General features: G+C 40.9%; 2 protein-coding genes across 8 annotated transcripts; one reads left to right on the top strand and one right to left on the bottom strand.

The window, feature by feature from the left end:
• Window positions 1–14: 14 nt before the first annotated feature.
• Window positions 15–8,179, bottom strand: FAM216A (family with sequence similarity 216 member A). Of its 4 annotated transcripts, none has more exons than XM_081036812.1 (7): window positions 7,931–8,179; window positions 6,529–6,563; window positions 4,010–4,131; window positions 2,855–2,984; window positions 2,536–2,773; window positions 1,939–2,021; window positions 15–771 (listed from the first exon to the last, which is right to left on the bottom strand). In XM_081036812.1, exons 1-7 carry the CDS (start codon window positions 8,020–8,022, stop codon window positions 650–652), a joined length of 822 nt encoding a protein of 273 aa, XP_080892938.1. In that variant the 5' UTR covers window positions 8,023–8,179; the 3' UTR covers window positions 15–649. The 4 variants fall into 4 exon arrangements, with proteins under 4 accessions (XP_080892938.1, XP_080892939.1, XP_080892937.1 ...); XM_081036813.1 differs by having other exon boundaries at window positions 2,590–2,773; window positions 6,523–6,563; window positions 7,931–8,090; XM_081036811.1 differs by having other exon boundaries at window positions 6,523–6,563; window positions 7,931–8,074.
• Window positions 7,654–19,316, top strand: GPN3 (GPN-loop GTPase 3). 4 transcript variants are annotated; one of them, XM_081036810.1, is made up of 9 exons: window positions 7,682–7,755; window positions 11,136–11,244; window positions 13,860–13,915; window positions 15,364–15,531; window positions 16,480–16,604; window positions 17,155–17,270; window positions 17,419–17,515; window positions 18,021–18,149; window positions 18,729–19,316. In XM_081036810.1, the coding sequence occupies exons 3-9, from the start codon at window positions 13,885–13,887 to the stop codon at window positions 18,786–18,788; spliced, it is 726 nt and encodes a 241-aa protein (XP_080892936.1). In that variant the 5' UTR covers window positions 7,682–7,755; window positions 11,136–11,244; window positions 13,860–13,884; the 3' UTR covers window positions 18,789–19,316. The 4 variants fall into 4 exon arrangements, with proteins under 4 accessions (XP_080892934.1, XP_080892936.1, XP_080892933.1 ...); XM_081036809.1 differs by lacking the exon at window positions 7,682–7,755 and adding an exon at window positions 8,675–8,806; XM_081036808.1 differs by lacking the exon at window positions 13,860–13,915 and having other exon boundaries at window positions 7,654–7,755.
• Window positions 19,317–20,196: the final 880 nt, after the last annotated feature.

Genomic DNA, 20,196 nt, shown 5'->3' with positions numbered 1-20,196 from the left:
ATACATTGGACTCGGATTTCATTTTCTAAATAATATGCCATGTGGAAGGGAAGTACCCTAGAGGGAATATATAATGTCAAGAATCCTCTCATTAGTACAACTTCTCCCAACTTAATGTAGTTTGAGAGGCCAGATGTTCGTGTGGTCATTTTCATAATGGGGGAAAATTGATATTTCCATTCTTAAGTTGTATTTTCAAGCAGCAAATATTTGTTAAGCACCTTCTTTGCAAGCTAGGGTGTTATCTCTATCAAATGCGATTCTGTAGTAGGATATTTCAGAGTTTTCCTCAGCCCAATCAAGAAAATAATTGTTGGATATTCTAATGTTGCTGTTTTAGGACTTACTCTTAACAGAGAAAGAAGTATACAATGTGTTTGTCAGATTTAAAGAAAGATAATTCAATTTTAAGTGACAAGAAAGTTTTAATTTTATCTAGCTAGAAATAAAAGCATATGTTATACACAGACTGTACCACACAGTTATCATACATCAAACCAATTACATTGTTGTAAAAGTTTCTAAACAAACCAAAATTGCTTAATGACTTGATGGTGACTAACAATACTCTCCTAAATGTGGAGAGAGGACACATCCACAACCCTCTCCCCCGACCTTTGGCACATCGTCAATACACAAGACAAGACTGTCAGGTTAACATTAGGTGTTCCTCTCCCCGTTCTTCAATTGACATTGATTGCATACACTTATTTAGTAAATCTTCTTCCTTTTTTTCTTCACTCATGTATGATTCAAAATCATTTGTAGAAACTGAAGACAAAAACAAAAAAAGAGTTTATAATGTCTGTTTTGGAAATAAAGTTGTATTTCATCCTGAAACTTGAGATTTGTATATAAGAACAACCTTCAAAATAACATGCCTTATTAATAAACCTTGAGCAAAAACAGATTGCCTGCAATTCTCAAAACTTAACTCCCCTTTTCCCCATGTCTCTTACTTTTTAAAATAAGATACCCAATACTATATTCTAGCCAAGTTACTGTATAGCAAATTCTCTATTAAGTCCTATTTTCCCTTTGCTTTTTAAAATCTTTTAGTTAGAGGAAAGTTAGAGCTTCAGCCTTCTCCGTCTTTAAGTTCCTTCTCATCCCTTTTGTCTTGGGGGCCACAGGGACCTTTCCTGTGGTTTCCTCCAGTATTCTTTTTGGAACCAGACTTTCCTTCTCCCCTGGCATTTTCCTCACTTCTTGGATAGGCATAGTATAGTATTTACAGCAGAGCTGAGTGGTGCTGTCACACAGCAACGTGATATGGGTTCAGAAAGCCTAACTTTCCTACTTCCTATCCACTTCCCTATTCACTGTGGTAGTAACTAGCAAATTACTGAATTTCCACTTTATCAATTTTGAGGACTACTGCTGAGCATTCAGTCTTTCTTCGTCTGCCTTTTTCATTTTGTGGTATTCTGTAATTGTGGCAGAAGGATCTTTTATCTTGATCCTTCCCAAGTCTGGATTTTTCTAAGTTGCTCTGTAAAATTTTAATATCACCTGGTTGGCTTGCTTCCACTGGTTTGTTGAATATTAAAATGGTATCAGTGATACAGCCCTTTGTAAACTTTGAAGCTATATAAAACATGTCCATCCAAAAATGGCACTATCTCATAAAAGAAGTGCTACGGCTTTGAAAAAGTCATGTTTTTGTGAATCGGTTCTGACATTCATCCTCTGTTAAGTCTCTGACCTTGATATTATAAATATCTTTATTTAGAATTAGAAATACCTTGAATCTTACTCCCCTGAGCAGTGTATTCTTTTAAATGAAAGCAGAAACTATATTTCATGTTTACTTTTATTTGGAGCAATAAAAGCAAATCACATTCTAAATTATTATTTCATCTGTAATAGAAACTATTGGATTTAATATTTTTTAAGCATAAGATCTTTAAAAATTCATACTTTTAAAATTTCATTTACCTGATTGCATGAACACTCTGCCTGGTTTTCTAAAAATCTTCAGCGACTTACATCGTGTTTTAGACACATATCCAGGTTTTAAACTATAAGAAATAGAAGCATCTTAATTGGAACCAGCAAAGTGAACAGCTGCCTAATGCATGTGGAAGATCATACAGGTTCGCTTTACTAAACTGCCCATATCACCAAAGAGACCCTTTTAGCCCCTGAATTCTCCTGTGACTAACTAACCCTGAAATGCAAAGCTAACTACTGTGCAGGTTGAATAATTAGGCTTCTTATCTTTTTTCCCCCTCTTTTTTTGTTTATAGTATTCCCCTATGCAGAAGCAACCATATGTTTCTCCTTTTGGAAGTGTTTGTATAATTTTGAATTTGAGTGGGAATCACTGAAAAGGGCAGTCTTCCATATCTCTCGCTGATCAAGAAATGTTTACAATCCCACAAAATCAGTTCTAAAAGAAGTGGCACCTCCCAGTTAGCTCGCTCAGTAGCGAGACCGTTAGATAACATCCTTTTGTGCTTTTTGTCTAACCCTATTCTGAACTTAGCAAAGTGAACATATTAGGGAACACAAGCTTTCATATCAGTTAGCTACCTTTCAAATAAAATTGGGGTACATTTTCCTCCTTTTAAACAATAAGAAACAGACCCTTCTTTGTTTCTCACTGGTCGCCAAAGGGAACGCTGTATAATCATTTCAGGGACAGCAGCAGCCATGACCTTAGAAAGCCCTGAGTCGTCTCTCTCCTGTTGGTGTCTCCATGTAGTGCAGGGGTGATGGTGCTTCTGGAAGTAACGAGAACTGAGGTGGCTCCTGTGATGAGTGAGGACACCTGTCACACAAATCACCCCCGTTAGAAGACCCTCTCATTTCCTGTGACAACTTCTGAAAAACTAGTGGGAGGTGCACCTGCCTGGCTTTGGAGAGCTGCGCTCGACCATGTGCATATACTGCCTCTTCATTAATGTCCTCAGATAGTTTGCATTGTAGATCTTAGCAATGCTGCACAGATAACGCTTCTGGCCTGTGGTGAAGTCTGGATGCTGAAAGAGAGAGCCAGGTTTATAGGCTTTGATCTGAAAGGATGAATGTTCAGCAGAGTTGTGCCATCTGTACGTTTTACTTAAGCAAATCCAACTGTGTCAGTTTGGCCAAAAAGAAAGAAATGGCCGTTTAAACAGTACAAGTGACTCTGCTTGCCATTTCCACTCAAGTGGGTCAGATGCCCAATGAGGTTTGAGAACCACAGCCCTAGAAGAATAAGGAAAATATGAACCTGCTGTTATGTCAGTGAGTCTTCATTCCATGCCTCAGTGAGTGTGGGCGTCTCGCCTTCTACGTAACATGGTACCTAAAAGCAACCCAATTACTTAGTTTAACTAAAGAAACAGTCTTTTCTAGCACCAGACTGAGGGATAGCCTGTGGGTCTCTGATAGAAGCAATTTTGACAAAGATTTTCACTGTACTTGATTTTAGAAGTTTTAACACTCACCTGAAATGCAAGACTCCACTATATATCTACGTATATATACACACACAGGATTTACTGAACTGGATAGGTAATAAATCCAGAGAAAATTCAGATTGTTGGCCAGAAACACTTACCAGTTTGCACAAATCTTTGTAACCCTAACTTGTGTTGCTCTGGAGAAGATATTCTGGCAGCTATGATCTTTACAGATCAACAGTTGTAAAAGGCTTACTATCAGTTTCTTTATTTGCTTGCTTCTAATTTTGTAGTCCTTGAGCAAAATCTTTATGAGGTTGGGTTTCCATCTCTAGAATGGAACTTTCCTCAAGCATCTTTGTGTATGGAGCATTGAGCTTCCTGCATAAAGGTACATCAGATCTGAAGTATCATAAAGCCCTGAAAGAACTCTTATAAGAAATCTATTAATGACAAAATTCTTGCATTCATTCAAGAGTTTACCCAGCAGATATTTATGGACTCCTCTTTGTCTTCCGCAGTGCCTTACCCTCTAAGTAGCTTATTTTCAATAAAAAGTTCACCTCTGGATACAAAGAGTATTGGTATTTAAATAAAGCACTGGCAGGTAGTTAGCATACCTTTAGAAAGGACGTATCTGTCATTGATTTAGGGATGTGAATTGTTTGAATTTGAGGAGTTTTCCATAACTCTTGCAGCTTGGCTATGTGTGAGTTCACTTTGTGTCCATCTTTGATTCCATCTATAAGCAAGGACATTATTATGTGAATTTCATGAGAAAGATCAGTTCAACAAATTACTTAGTAAGATCTATGTAGTTACATGTGTCTGATTATCCTGGAGTGGTAGCATGAGTCAGACTTAAATTTGAAGAGACTAAATGATATGCCATTTTAGAGCATACAAATTCTAAAATATTTATAAATATTTACTCTATCATTACATATGGACTACATTATTTTGAACTCAGCTGAGATGCAAACTCATACTTTTTTTTTAGTTTACTGTACTGAACAGGAGTATACATATAGGATCTGTACTTTAAAGATTTACAACAAAATTTTATCATTCATTAGACTTTAGCATGTAGTTTAAAAATTATATTTTGTATTAGACTCAAGATAGAGTCACACAGATTTAATGCCCTTAATAAGGCAGTGTTAAAATGAAGGGCTTAGCAGAAATTTATTAAAACTATTTTTACATAATTTAAGTTCTCTCAGTGTTTTAAATACTGATGTGGGTAGATTAAAAGAATAGTCTTTTGGTAAAAATGAAAGTTGAGATCTATTCCCAGAAGAATGGAAACTAATTTTCAATTTCATACATAGTGATACCAATAATTTAGAGTATAAACTTTAGTAGCACTTTGGGGAAAAACCATATCTGGCAAGATTTAATTAGGAAATAATTCTTTGTAACACTTCCCATCTCCCCACACACGCCCTCCCTCCAGACAACCACTTATGTGCTATCACTGTAAATTAGCTTGCATTCTCTTGAGTTTGATATAAATGGAAACCAATAGATTTTGTTTTTGTCTGGCTTTTTTACTCAGCATAATTTGAAATTCATCCATTCCTTTTTATTGTTGGGTTATATTCCATTGTATGTATGTATATACCACAATTTGCTTATACTGCAGTCTCTCTTCATGGACATTTGGGTTGTTTCCAGTTTGGGGCTGTTACAAACAAAGCTGGCAGAACAGATTTTAAGTTAAAAGTTTGTATTTCGTAAAGTGAATCAAATAAGCACAGTTTTGTTTCAGTATTATTGATAACAAAGCCCACTATAAGTTTACATATTACACTTTAAATTCAGTTATTTCTTTAGGATTTAGGCAAATCAGATAATTCAGATAAGAGTTATATTTACATACCGAAGGACTAACTAGTTTGCAGCAAATAGAAAATCACCTGGAAATTATGTTATTATGACCCTTAAATCATAATTTGGAATCTGTAATAATAAAATGAGTATCAATTTAACATTTAAAAAGTTTATTTAAAAAAATTGTTTTAAGTCAGAAATGTGGGCTAATTATCTAAGAATCTCTCTGTTGAGTCCCTGCTAATCTACATTTCTGAGGTGCATATTATAGCCTGAACTAAAATTTAATTTTTGAAAAGCTCGATAGCATTTCTTTACAGAAAATGAAACATTTAAAAATAATAGCTAAACTCAACAACAAACAACCCACTTGAAATATGGGCAAAGGACTTGAAGAGACTTTGGATGTCTCCAAAGAAGATATACAAATGGCCAATAAGGGCATGAAAAGATGCTCACTGTCACTAATCATTAGGGAGACGCAAATCAAAATCACAGGGAGATACCACTTCCTACTCATAGGATTATGATCAAGAAAACAACCCCAGTGTTAGCTGGGATGTCTAGAAATTGGAACCCTGTGCATTGCTAGTGGTAATGTCACGTGGTGCAGCTGCTATGGCAGTTCCTCAAAAAATTAAGAGTAGAATTGCCATATGATTCAGCAATTCCATTTAAAAACCACAATATTTATGTATACGTATTTATATATATATACATATACATGTGTATATATATATACACACACACATACATACACACACACACTCAGACATGTGCATGTGTCCTTTTCATAGGTAATTGTAAGGACTAAATTTTCCAAGGAAATGTAAAGTGAATCCAGGTTTATATATCATTGAATTGAAATTGCTTCCCTGGGAAAAAAAGTGTGTGAGAGGCCTTTCGGGGCCCGCCTTACTCGCTTAACTCCAGCAGCTCTATCCTTTACTTGGAGGGAGAGGAAAATAGCTCTAAGAAGTTGTTCTTTGAAGTTGTTCAATTTAGAAGTTTTTCCTTCAATCTGTGAATAAATCCCACTCTGTGCTCTGTGCTTACAACCAACATCGGTTATAAACAGTTTTCAGATTCACTGTTATTTTGAAGTACTCTTTTTAAAATGCTTGATGTAAGATATCTTAATGGGAGACAAAGAAGCCTATTTGTTCTTTGAAAAATCTTACAGACTAAGTTCACCAAGGATGCCAATAAAGTCTATTTTAAAAACTCCATTGTATGAATAGTTACAGCAGAATTGGCTTCTCTGAACCATGTTACTTATAGGTATATCTGCTCTACTCACCAGTACCTGTGGAATTCTGGTAATAAGAATGTCCAGCTGATCTGTTGGGGGGAAAAAAGGATGTAAATAATATGTAATAATTGACAGTTTTATAAGCATTAAAGTATTTTAAATGAAAAAGGACGATATTGCATATGCTTTTTACTTTTCATGTTTCCGTCAGACAGAATATCTTGCAAATTTTCTCCTGTAATTCTGGTTATATTCTACTGGTTCCAGACATTTTCAAAGTGAGTTGTCTGGGATTTTTACCTTACCAGACAAGATTCACTGTAAGCCAGATTTGGTCTTACTTTTATAGCCTCCTAATCTAATGCCTACATTGAGTTCAATAAAGTAGTTTGGGCTTCTGTGCTATCCATAATATTTTCTTGTTCTTTTTATTTTTAATAAAGTAATTTGGCTATGGAAAAGACTGTTTTGTTCTTTATTGTATATAATTAAGGTGAACTGGAACTAAGTTGGTTTGGAATGTTTCTAATTTTGGACAAGTTCTTTTCTCAAATTAAGACTAAACACCCTTCCTTCCCTGTCTTTCAATTTATTCAATGAACAAGAGTTCACTGATCTCCTGATATACTAGGATCCAGCACTTCACTAAGCACTTTGATGAACAGAAAAGAAACACAAAACCTCATCCCATCTTTAAAAAGTCTTCAATCCACCAGACATTAAAAAAGAAAGAAAGAAAGAAAAGAAAAAGGTGGTCATGGGTGCAGCAGTAGCCATATAACTGTGCGCTGAATTGCAGTGGAACACCGGCACCTCTCCTTTTTTAGGGAATAACGGATGAAAAGGTACTGCCTCCAGCAGTGATTTCAACAACTAATTCTCTTTAACATTCAGGAAATAATAGTAAAAACCTGCTCAAAACAAACGGATTTCTGTGTGAAGAAAATGTCAGGACCAAGGTGCCTTTAATATTCATAGTCTGTTTTACTGGCGATTATGAATCCCCATTTGACATAAAGTCGCCAATGTCACACACAGGGAACTAATTCATTGACTTGGAAGCCCTCGATTGAGCCAGGGGACTGTTCCCTCAGTCTCCCCCTCTCATCCAGCCCCTCTTATGTAGCGATCCCTTGGCCAGACGCAATTTTTTCAGCAGGTTTTGCAGCGCCCCCTCGGGACAGAAAGATGCGCGCAGGCGGCTGTCGCAGTCATCGCGTGCAGTCATCGCGTGCAGTCATTGCACCAAATCCTCCTCCTCAGAGGCCCTTCCCCTAAACAGTGAGTCGGTTTCTAGTCCCATCCCGGCCAAAACAGAGGGTTCTCCCGCCTTTCAGTTCCGTGCACCGCGAACCTGTCCATCGGAGCAGCCAGCTCCCAACCCCTCTTCTACAGGGAGCTCACGACCCGGGGGCGGTCGCCATCTCCCTAACCCCTCAGGGCCCCGCAGCCTCACCCGCCGCCGCCGCCCTCGGTCCTGGCCACTGCAGGCGGCTCTGTGGAAGAGCCGCACTCCGTCCAGTCGGACATCGGACCCTGGCGGGGCATTTCGTCCCGGGTGCCTGGACCGCGCGAGCTGTGTGCGGGAAAAGCTTTCGCCACCTCCCCTCCCCGGTCAGCACGCGTGCGTCAGGCCGGGTGATATTGAGGGTGAAGAGGCGGACGCCGGATTCTAGCACCCTCCGAGGCGCTGCGGACACTGCCCGAATAGCTTCGGGAGAGCGGGGAGGGCAGATCCACGATCCTGGAGTTAGACTAGGGGAGGGGCGGGAGTTCTTTAGCTGAGGGCGCGTTTTGCACCTTGGCATTTTTTGTGGAATGGATGTGTCACGGAAACGAAATACACATGCCCTCCAAAACAGGAGGTGACTTCCACCTCTGTATTCCAGACCCTCAGCAAATTACAAATCTTGAGGGTCACCACATAGGTCAAACATCAGTACGCAAACCAAGGACCCAAGCACCCGGCGCATGAGTGTTATCCGTTATCACCAAGGCAACCAGGCTTCGCCAGTCGCCCTTCCGCGGATTTCCGCCAACTTCGTCTTTGCACGCGCAAACAACCTCCCTCCTTCCCGGGCTTTTCTCAGGACTCATTTCACACGGGATTGGCCTGCGGGGCGTTCCGTAGTGGGAGGTGTAGCAGAACAGGGGACGCAAACGGAATTTGGATTGTGATTGGTTCGCACGTCGTGTTCCCGGAACTCCGTGGGCATCGCGCGTAGCAGTGAGACTCTGGATAGTTAGTGTGCGGCTGGCGGCGGGGGGAACCCTGGGGTCCGCCATGCCTCGGTATGCGCAGCTGGTCATGGGCCCCGCAGGAAGCGGGAAGGTGAGGACTTGGCGGCAGAAGGAGGGACAAATCGCAATTGATGGGAGGCCGGGAGGTTCGGCAACGTGTGTATATTGTGGACGCTGAGACTCGGGGCAGCTCGCTTCTGCCGTCTGGGGCTTCAGGGTCTTTTGTGTTGGGGTATAATGATAGTTGCTGCTATTTATTGTATGTTTATACCCCAGATAATGCGCTGAACGCCTCATTTATTTTCCACAACAACCCTGTGAGATAAGTCCTACTATTCCCATTTTACAAATAAGGGAACACAAAAAGGTTAACTTTCTGCCCAGGATCTGATCACACAGCTAGTAAGTGGCGGCGCGAATTTAAATCCGCGTTTATCTAACTCCAGAATCCGGCCCTGTCTTGCCCCCACGAGGTTAAAGTGGGATCTCGTTAATCACTGTTTCTCGGAGCTTAAAACGTGGGATTCTGGTATTTGAGGCGATTTTAGGAGGTACAAGGTCCTGACGTCATGAACGTTGATTGAATTATATATTGAGCCAGTTGCTCCCTTTTCAATTCTTTCAGTTTGCCCTGAAGTGAAACTGTCAGTTTGATGCTAGTGTATCTTCAACACTTATTTAAAATCCCCAGGTCTTTCCAGGGAGAAAGTTTAGACTCCGAGCTTTTGACAGGCAATTATATTTAGTTAGAATGAAAAGAGTTGTGAAGTTGTGTTTAATTTTATAGTTACCTTCATGTTATAAATATAACTGGTTTTCTGTTTACAATAAGTATATGATTTTTTCTTGTAAACAAATATTAAGGGAAGGGGAGAATATTAGGGGGCATTCAAATATGGTAGAAATAGTGAAAATATTGGTCAAATAACAGGAGTATAGGAAACACTCGAGTCTGTGGAGGTGTTGTGTGGCTTTAGTCATTTTTTAAAATTTTTATTGGGGAATATTGGGGAACAGTGTGTTTTTTCAGGACCCATCAGCTCCAAGTCAAGTCGTTTGCAATCTAGTTGTGGAGGGCGCAGCTCACTGGTCCATGGGGGAATGCCACTGGTGAAGTTGGTGTTATGAGCACTGCACTCTAACCAACAGAGCCAACCAGCCACTCGTGGCTTTAGTCTTTAAATGAACACGTTGTTCCCAGGCTTGCCCTAATCTCAGTGCAGGAGACATACATGTGACTGATATGGCCCAGTGTGTATGTGCAAAGTCACTTATGGGGTGATTCTAGACTGCTTTTCAGACTGATGGTGTTAAAAAGCATCTTTCTACAAAATTTTGAAGCCTACTATCAAATACTCATTGAGCCTGTTCCTTGTGTCCAGCACTGTTCTGGGCTCTGAAGATTGTGTTATTGAACAAAACACACACACACACACACACACACAATCTCTGGCCTTGTGGAATTCATATTTAAACATTAAGTCAGTCAGTTAGAGGTAATTACCAAGCATTTCTTATGTGCCAAGTATTGTGCTAGTCCATGGGCCTGTAAAACTGAATACGACACATCCCTGCCTTTACATAGAGGGTGGGAGAGGTGGACAAGTACCGTGTTTCCCTGAAAATAACACCTAACTGGACTGTGAGCTCTACTGCATCTTTTGGAGCAAAAATTAATAGAAGATCCAGTCTTATTTTACTATAATATAAGACCGGGTCTTATATAATGTAATGTAATAATATAATATAACATGATACCAGGTCTTGTATTAATTTTTGCTCCAAAAGATGCATTAGAGTTGATGGTCTGGCTAGGTCTTACTTTCAGGGAAACAGGGAAGCGTAGGGATTTTAACATCGTGTGGTAACTCATAGCTGACCTCCATGCTGTTATTGACCTCAATGTTCCTCATCTTGGAATGCTCTTCCCCTGGCTTGGCAAGTACTTTCTTATCCCTCGGCTCACACATCCCCTCCTCAGAGATGTCGTCTCTGATCACCCTGACTACAGCTTTGCTTGGACTCTACAAGTCTTTGTGGATACACCTTGTGTTTCGTGCTGCACTATGTCATCGGAAATCTTCCCTTTAAATTCCTCTTGTTGCACGTTAGAGCAGTAAAGGAGCCTTAGTGATTGTGAAGTTCATCCTAGTTAGAGATGAGAAAATTGAGGGGCAGCGTGGAAAAGCAGCTTCCCCAAAGTTACCCAGGAGTCACAGCCAGGTTGAATCTACAGTCCAATCCGGTGTCTTGGCTCCCAACCCGGTGCCTTTTCTGTTTTCAGTCAGCGTCTTGGCCCATGAAGGCATAGTTTTATCCTTAGTAGACCCTGCCCAGGGGCTGTAGAGTGTCCTTCTGGGGTGTAGGGGGTAGACCTACGCTGCTGTTGCTCTGACCCCTGGTGCCTTGGGACATTACAGAGCACCTACTGTGCCACCATGGTCCAGCACTGTGAAGCCCTGCACCGGTCTGTGCAAGTTGTGAACCTGGATCCTGCAGCGGAACACTTCAACTACTCCGTGATGGCTGGTGAGTCCTGGGCAGAGCCCGCTCCTCAGGAAAAATAAGGGGGTGAGGAGGCAGTGAGTGTGGGCTGCTCAGCACAGAAGCCGAACAGTTAATTATTACAGTCTGGTTCCCTGGCTTCATGGTGACCAGCATGAGGCGGAATGTCATTGTCATTTGCTGACATCCACTGCTTTTGATGTGTGTGACACTATCCTTTCTGGGTCTCTGATATACGAAAGAAAAGTGAGTAGATGCCTCCCTCCCCATCCTCCCCTTCTGTCCCTTTCATGCTTAGTGCTGCTGTGCTGAATCTGGTTTATTGTTGATTGCAGTATAAATGAGCAGCCTAAGTATTTTGGTTTTTACTTATTTTAATTCATTCAAGTGTCTGTGGAAAACCTACTTTATGCCAGATCCCAGGGTTGCAGCAGAGAACAAGACAGATACTATCGCTGCCTTCGTGCACCTTTTGCTGGGGGAGACCAGCAATAAGCAAAATGATAAATGTGTTGCAGATTGTAGAAGGACAGCGAACAGGCTCATGGGAGGGAATGACAGGGAGGTTGCTTTAGGTAGTGCAGTCAGCGACGGCATCATGGGGTAGTTGGGCCCAGACCTGAAGATGTAATGTGCTCACCAGGCTGGGGAAAGGCTTTTCAAGATGAGGAAACATCAAGGTTAATAAACAGCCTGGAGATGGGAAAGGGTTTGGTATGTTCCAGAAAAAGCAGATATTGGTAGCTGGAGCGTATAAGTGAAAGAAATAAGTGGGTAGAAGCTAGAAGAACATGAGAAGTTTGGGTTTTATCCTGTTTTCTTAGTCTGTTCTGGATGCTATAATAAAATGCCACAGACTGGGTGGCTTATAAACAACAGAAACGTATTTCTCACAGTGCTGGAGGCTGGAAGTCCAAGATCAGGCTGCCAGCATGGTCAGGTTCTGGGGAAGGGCCAGTTTGACACGTATGTTGCAGGCTGCCAACTTCTCCTTGTGTCCTCACATGGAAGGGGGTGAGGGGTCTCTCTGGGGCCTCTTTTATAGCAGCCCTCATGACCTAATTACCTCCCAAAGGCCCCAGCTCCCAGTATCATTACCTTGGGCATTAGGATTTGGGCATGAATCTTGGGGAGGACACAGTCAATCTATAGCACGTGCCAACAGTGGAATGCCATTAGAGGGTTTTAAGATGGGGAGAGGATTGGCATCTTTTTTATGTTTTTAAAGCTAGCTGGCTCTTGGATGAAAAATGGATTCTGGAGGGTTAAGAGTAGAAACAGGGACCAGCGCTGAGGCTATTGTAGTTATCTAGGTGGCTGGGACTAGGGCAGTCGTGGTGGAGACGTAAAGAAGCAGGCAGATTTAGTATATACTATCTTTCAAGTTGAATTAGCAGCTTTCTGTGAGAGATTGAAGAAGAAGGGTGTAGGAAAAGGAGGAATCAAGGCTGACTCTTAGGTTTCTGGATGGAGCTGCTGAGTGCATGATACTCACTTAGGAAGAAGACAAGTTGGTTTGTTTGGGATGGTTTTCTTCACACTTACGAAGTTTGAGATGTCTGATAGATAATAAAAGGCAATATCAAGGAGCCAATTGGATATAATAGTATGGGATTCAGGGATGAGGTCTGGCCTAGAGACATGAATTTGAGGGTCAGCAGCATATCCATAGAATATAAAGCTATAGGACTGGGTGAGAACATGTTAGGAGCTAGGAGGGTTGGAGAAAAGGACCAAGAACAAGCCTTGAAGTCATCTGATCTTCAGAGGTTGGATAGAGGAAGTGGAGTCAATAAGGTAGCGGAAAACTCAGGAAAATGTTAACGTCACAAAAGCCAGGAGGAGAGAATGTTTCAAGAAAGAGCTGGTGGTGGTTGGTTATGTCAGACACAGCTGGGAAGTTGCGGAAGATGAGGACTGGAGCAGTGGCTGTTCGATTCCACGAGTGGAGATGTTGGTGAATTCGGTGGAGCAGGGAATGAATGAAAGTCAGGTTGGAGTGGTCTGAAGAGTGAACTGAAGGGGATGCAGTGTAGGCTTGGAGAGGAGAGGACGTGCTGAGGACGTTTGGCTGTGAAAGAAGCGGAGAAGTGGGATGGTAACTGGAGGAGGTGGGAGGGTGAAGGGAGGCTTTATTTTAAGATTTGAGATGGTAATGGGAATGGACTTATGTACTGAAGACAGCAATCCAGCAGAAAGAGAGAAACTGTAGATTCCAGAGAGTAGGCGTGAGAAAGGAGAGGGGGTCCTGAACAAGAGGAGGGTTTTGCCTTTGCTTCTTCCTTTCTAACAGGAGGGAAGGCAGGGCGGGAGGCACCATGGGGTATTACTGGTGGAAACATGGGAAACTCTCTTTGGTTAGTTTCTGATTTCTATTGACCTGTGTGGGGATCAGCTGAGAGTGGCTGGAAGTGTGTGTGGGTGGGGTGCGGAGGCAGGTGAGAGAGGAGGGGCTGTGAAATAGTCATCTTCCTTGAAAAAAAGGCATTACTTTGCAAAAGGAGGATTTATTAGACAGAATCAGGGAGCCTCTCATGAAACCTAAGAATAAGACTTTGTGAGAGACTAGAACCCAAAACATGAAAAGTAATGGGAACCGAGGCCAACTTTCTGTCTGTCTCTCTTTCTCTCTCTTACAGACCAGCTTTCTCTGCTTCAGGATGTATGTGGCCCAACAAGGTCCCTCCAACCCCAGGTTCATGTCACTTCCTGGTCCAAGTGTCTTACTGACTAGTGTCTTTGCGTCATCCTCTTATTTTTTAATTTTTTATTTTTTAAAGGTATTTTCTTTTTTTAAAATACATTTTTTTGGGGAATATTGGGGCACAGTGTGTTTCTCCAGGGCCCATCAGCCCCAAGTCGTTGTCCTTCAATCTAGTTGTGGAGGGCGCAGCTCAGCTCCAGGTCCAGTTGCCATTTTCAATCTTTAGTTGCAGGGGGCACAGCCCACTATCCCATGCGGGAATTGAACCGGCAACCTTGTTGAGCTCGCGCTCTAACCAACTGGGCCATCTGGCCACCCTCTGGGAGCTCAGCAGCAGCTCGTTGTCTTCAGTCTAGTTATGGAGGACGCAGCTCACTGGCCCATGTGGGAATCAAACTGGCAACCCTGTCGTTGTGGGAATCGAACTGGCAACTCTGTCGTTCAGAGCTCTTGCTCTAACCAACTGAGCCACCCGGCTGGCCCTGCATAATTCTTTTAGAAAACCAATTTTGCTGTCCCAGCTTGGGTCAGATGTTATCCCTGGGAAAGTGCATAGGAAGATGTTATCCATATACATGTGCCTATGAGTAAAGCACTGTTTCCTCTGAACAGAAATCGTAGGTTTGAACACAAAAACAACAACCTACCATAGAAAGTTGTAAATACCGATTTCCAAAAATTAGTAATAGAGGAGTGCCATGCATATACCAGAATTTTTTAAGCCCCTGCTGTAGGTGATTTAGCTATGTTATCTCATAGAGTCCTCATCCTGCTACCCCAGGAAATATGATTTGCTCCCCATCTTAGAAATAAGGAAAGTGAGGCACAAAGAGGTTAAGTAACTTCCCAGGGGTCATCATGTTAAGAAACAGTAATTGGTTTTCTTGGTTTGGTTTGGTTTTACTGGTTTTGGAATAGGTAGTGTATATTCACATGGTTCAAAATGCAAAAGATACAAGAGAGTCAGTGTCTGCCTCCCACCTCTGTGTCCCAGCAATCAGCTGGGCTCCGCCCCCCCGGGAGGCAGCCAGTGTTGCCAGTTTCTGAGGGATCTTTCCATAGAGTCTATGCATACAAAATCAGATATGAATATTATTATGTATATATCCTGAATATCCTGTATATATCTTCCTTTTTTTTTTAAACACAAATGATGGCATTCTTACACAGAGTTCTGCACCTTGCAGTTTTCAAATACAATATACCTGTGAGAATGTATCATAATCAAGTGCTTACAGAGTTTCTTCCTTTGATAGCTACGTCGGAGTCCATTGTCTGGCCGTACAATAATTTATTTAATTAGTTCCTGCAGACACTGCTATGTGACGAACCACATACACATACGTGTGAGTTTTTATGTAATTGTTAATTATCACCAGTGAGGATAACCATTTCCAAGTGGACCCTCTTATACTCTGGGCCCTGTCTGTCCTTCTCAGACATACGGGAACTGATTGAGGTGGATGACGTAATGGAGGACGGTTCTCTGCGGTTCGGTCCCAATGGAGGATTGGTATTTTGCATGGAGTACTTTGCGAATAACTTTGACTGGCTGGAGAACTGTCTTGGTCATGTCGAGGATGACTACATTCTTTTTGACTGTCCAGGTAAGTCAGCGATTTGAATGTGTCGTTTTCCTTGAAGTCATGCTAGGTCTGTCCTCAGTGGGAGAAAACAGAGTGAGCATTAGTAGCTCTAAACCATACGTGCTGCAGGAAGGTACTTATTCGTTGGCTCACATTCCTTTACTGAGTATACCAAGTGCTTAACTTTATGCTCTAGGGAGACCACAGAGAGCCAGGCAGCCATGGTCTCATGGTCTCTGCCCTTGTGGAGCCCCCAATCAAGTGGGAATGCTAGACAGTGTAAACAGAGCTCACCCAACTGACTACTTTATATTCACTTGGGACAGGCCCCGCCCCACAGGAGTGGTACAGACCATCACATAGCAGGGAGGTTAGGGGAGGCTTCTGATCCAGTGGCCTGTAAGCTGGGCCAGAGGGTGAAGGTGAGGGACACCGTGGTCCAAGCAGAGGGCACAGCAAGCTGCAGGCCTTGAGGCAGGAAAAGAACGAGGTGGGTTTGAGGCACCAAAAAGGCCTGTGTGGCTGGAGCACAGTAGACAAAGAGAAATGTCATGAAGTGAGGCTGGTCAGGGACAGATAATCGCACATAGCTTCTTATGCCAAATTGTGAATTTTAGACTTGAGCTTAACCTAGCTTTGATCATTTGTGTCTCTCACTTTTTTCCCCTTACACACACTCACAGAGAAGTGCAGACATCATAAGTGTACAGCTTGATGAATATTCCCAAACTGCCCACACCTTTGTGCATTTTTTGCTTTTGATCAGCAAAAATTAAAGTGTGAAGAACCTCATGGTTTTGTGATTGCTTTGAGAGGCTTTAAGACCCCTTAAAAATTGAATATGTTACTACCAGGGGTTGACTTCCCTTGTTTTTTTTAACCGTCGTCTTATGGGAAAAATTTTTTCCTGTAATTTGATAATTTATCGTATTTCCTGATAGTAATAGTCTCGTAATGTTCTTCACATAGGTCAGATTGAGTTGTACACGCACCTGCCCGTGATGAAACAGCTGGTCCAGCAGCTAGAACAGTGGGAGTTCCGAGTCTGTGGAGTTTTTCTGGTTGACTCTCAGTTTATGGTGGAGTCCTTCAAGGTTTGATGATAAATCTGTTGTTGATTTTTCCATTATGGATACAAGCAGATGATAGTCTCCTTTAATCGTTGTGTGATTCTGAACATTTCACAAACTATACTCCAGGATGATTTAGTATCCCTTATTATTAAATTATTATGATAATGTATTTTTAATTCATGTGATAAATTATGATATATAGATTTGGGGGAATTAGAAAAATGAGGCAGGTATAAGTATTTTTAGTTTTCTGAGGACCTTTTGTCTCGTTTATGAACTATCTAAAACTGTATTTCTCATTTAATAGCTCTTAAGGAATTTTCACTGGAAAGGTTAAAAATATAGTCTGAAATGAGATTTGTGATCACTGTAGATTAACTCTACATCTTCCTTATTCTCACCTTTGGAAACCAAGGGTCAACCATCTGATGAGTGGACTGTCTTATGTTTAGGATTAGCGTGTCTTTGACTTTTCTTCCAGGGAGGAGCAGAAACCTCTCTTTTATACAGAGACCCGGGAACTTTGTGGGCACCAGTTGATTCATCTTCCCTTTCCTGTTTCCTCCTTCAGTTTATTTCTGGCATCTTGGCAGCCCTGAGCGCTATGATCTCTCTAGAAATTCCACAGGTTAACATCATGACAAAAATGGATCTGCTGAGTAAGAAAGCGAAAAAAGAAATTGAGAAGTGAGTTCATGTCTCCCATTGTCATCAGATCTCAATTGCAGAGATGAATCTTCTAAACTTTGTTTACATGTGACGTCTGTCAGTCTATAAAATCAAATTTCCTGATTTATTCTTCCTTTAATTCGTCATTTCTTTCTCACTTTTAAAGGTTTCTAGATCCAGACATGTATTCTTTATTAGACGATTCTACAAGTGACTTAAGAAGCAAAAAATTCAAAAAATTGACTAAAGCTATATGTGGACTGGTAAGCTTTTTAAGTTGTTGTTGTTGTTTTTCAATGCCCTGGTTAGTAGGTGTTTACTGGTTTCTAGTCAGTGGCCACCATTATGGAAAGCATGATCCAACCCAATTTCCTTGCAAAGGGGAGGTGGTGGTGAGAGGCTGTGGGATGGCCAGTCAGCAGTTTAATTTAGAAGCAGTTATTGGCAGTAGCCAAAAACTTAACTGACATGTCTATTATTCCAAGCCATATTGGGAGTTCAGAACTGCCTTTTTGAAATTTCCAGTGGTTGTTGAATTCAGATAAATGCTTTTTAAATAGTGTCTAGTTAAGTAATAAGTTGAGTGTTCTAAGTAGGTCCAAGGTCAGAAAAACATTGATTTGCTGTCATTCTGTCACTGTCTATCTCTACCCCCTTACACACAAATTTAATCAAGAGTATAAATGGTTCTAAAACGCAAATATAAGTTGAAAATTAAGTATTTTGCACAATTTCTGAAGGACCTTTTCTGAAATCCCCAATTTGTAGATTGACGACTACAGCATGGTTCGATTTTTGCCATACGATCAGTCAGATGAAGAAAGCATGAATATTGTATTACAGCATATTGATTTTGCCATTCAGTATGGAGAAGACTTGGAATTTAAAGAACCAAAGGTAATTTCTGGTTTAGGGTGTTTATTGGCTTTTGGTAGAAATGTTTGTTGGCACTCACTGGCCTCCTATATAACCCCAGGAACTCAATTTTTGTCTCAGTGGCAGCAATAACCTGGGCTTTTCTGGGTGATCTCTGAAACTGACACCTGAGCTCAACGAGCAGTATCACTTTTACTCTACTTTTTTTTGAGGCAATGTTACTGAGTTATGTTTCTTTATACTCAGAGCTTGGGGTATATGCAAAGAGGAAGTAAATTTCAATTGAAGTTGGGCTGCCCTCACGTGTCAGTGGAAAGACTATTAATGGTTATTGACAGTAGGGCACAACTTAGTTGAGAATCGGCGTGAGTAAACTCATGTAAAAAATGCTCCTAATGAGAGATAAGCACTTATTACCACATATCTGGAAATAGTCTATCAGGCATGCCTTTTGTTACTATTAACTATTACCTGTGAGTAACATCTGGAGTGGTGCTGGGTGTTTTCTCCTTACAGAGCATTACCTGAAAAATATATGAACATATACTAGGTCTGAGGGGAAATGAATGTATTTTCTATTTTGTGTTTCCTTTGTGTCAGGAACATGAAGATGAGTCTTCTAGGTTTGATGAATATTTTCAAGAACACCAGAATGAATAAAGAGTTTACTAAAAAGTAATTATGTATGTGAAGAGCTTGTGGCTGAAACATCAGAACATGCTTCTCAAAGGATGCACTATAAGAAAGCTACTTAATTTTAATGAAAAAAATAATACTTGGCTGTTTATCAGCAGCATGCTTGAATCAGGTTCTTAGTTATTCTTGAAACTGCTGCTGTTTAAAGTGGAGTCTTGTACTAATATTTTTACAGCACAATTTAGATTTTTAAAAGTTGAAATTGAAATGACTGCACATAGATTTGCATATGATATAAATCAGCACCTGTGGTACAATTAAGATCTGTAAACAGTTTGATTTTTGTTATTTTTGAAACTTTTTGGAGGGACTGGAATTGTTTTAACAAAATATACATATATGTGTCTAAAAGAAAAAATGTGGAAAAATATAGATAAGGCTGTTGTTTATCTGTATCTTCCAGTTTTGCTACATTGAAAATGTATTATTTGTATAATTAAAAAATGAAAAGTAACTATGTTTTAAGATAAATATGTATATAAATAAAAGAAATAGCACTGGCCTTTCATTACAGTCTTGTTCTCCAGTCAGAAATTGAAATACTCAGCCAGGGCAAATTTTTGAAAGAGTAAATTTCCCCAAGTAGGGGAGCCTGACATGGTTCTTCCGACAAATTTACCAGTGGGTGCCAGGCACTGGGAAGCATGCAGGGCAGACAAAACCTTACTCTCATGGAGTTGACATGTTGGGCCCTTGCGACTAACCATAAACAAGGAAGCCTCTGATAAGGAATAGGAAGAAAACTAATGAAATGGAGAGTGACTAACAGCCTACTTTGGGCTCATTGTCAAGGCTCTTCCTAAAAGGTGCTGTTTGGCCAGAGGCCTAAATGAGAAATCCATTATGGGAACATGGGGCAAAGTATTCCAGTCTGAGGGACTGAGAGAAGGAATGGCCCCAAGCAGCAGTGAACTTGGCTTTTAACATGAGTTGCTTTCCAGTAATAGGTTAAAAATTCCTGAGTCTTTAGTTTTACAGGCATGTAAGTTCTAAGCACTTTGCATGCAATTCATTTCATCTTCACGAAACTGAGATAAGTACTGTTATCTCCATTTTTCAGATGAGGAAACTGAGACACAGGTTAATTAACTTGCCCAAAATTACACAGCCAATAAATGTTGGACTTGGGATTCAAACTCAGTCAGTTTCTCATCCATCACACAGAATTACAGTACAGAATAATGCACAATTCCCTCTCACTGTGCTGTCCCCATTTTTAAAACCAGTGGTTTGGTCATACCCCTGAAAAACCAGTTATCCACTACAAACGAAGCTCAGAATGAAAAAGGCTTCAGGGAACTAATACGTGAAATATCGCTGTAAACCGCAAAAGCAGTTGAAGAGAATGACATTTTTGAAATGACAACAACAA

Source organism: Rhinolophus hipposideros (assembly GCF_964194185.1).
Source record: "Rhinolophus hipposideros genome assembly, chromosome: 24".
Taxonomy (NCBI): Eukaryota; Metazoa; Chordata; class Mammalia; order Chiroptera; family Rhinolophidae; genus Rhinolophus; species Rhinolophus hipposideros.
Note: the sequence above shows the minus strand (reverse complement) of the source record. Positions and strands in the feature narration are given on the sequence as shown.

Bases quoted from the DNA above. Each gene is read 5' to 3' on its own strand.
- FAM216A (XM_081036811.1), bottom strand. From the start codon at position 8,022: ATGCCCCGCCAGGGTCCGATGTCCGACTGGACGGAGTGCGGCTCTTCC. The intron at 2,022-2,535 runs GTAGCTAACTGA...TATTTCTTATAG, and splicing joins ACCCCAATTTTATTTGAAAG to TTTAAAACCTGGATATGTGT. The intron at 772-1,938 runs GTAAATGAAATT...TTTTGTCTTCAG, and splicing joins CAGAGTGTTCATGCAATCAG to TTTCTACAAATGATTTTGAA.
- GPN3 (XM_081036807.1), top strand. From the start codon at position 8,759: ATGCCTCGGTATGCGCAGCTGGTCATGGGCCCCGCAGGAAGCGGGAAG. The intron at 17,516-18,020 runs GTAAGCTTTTTA...CCCAATTTGTAG, and splicing joins CTAAAGCTATATGTGGACTG to ATTGACGACTACAGCATGGT. The intron at 18,150-18,728 runs GTAATTTCTGGT...CCTTTGTGTCAG, and splicing joins TGGAATTTAAAGAACCAAAG to GAACATGAAGATGAGTCTTC.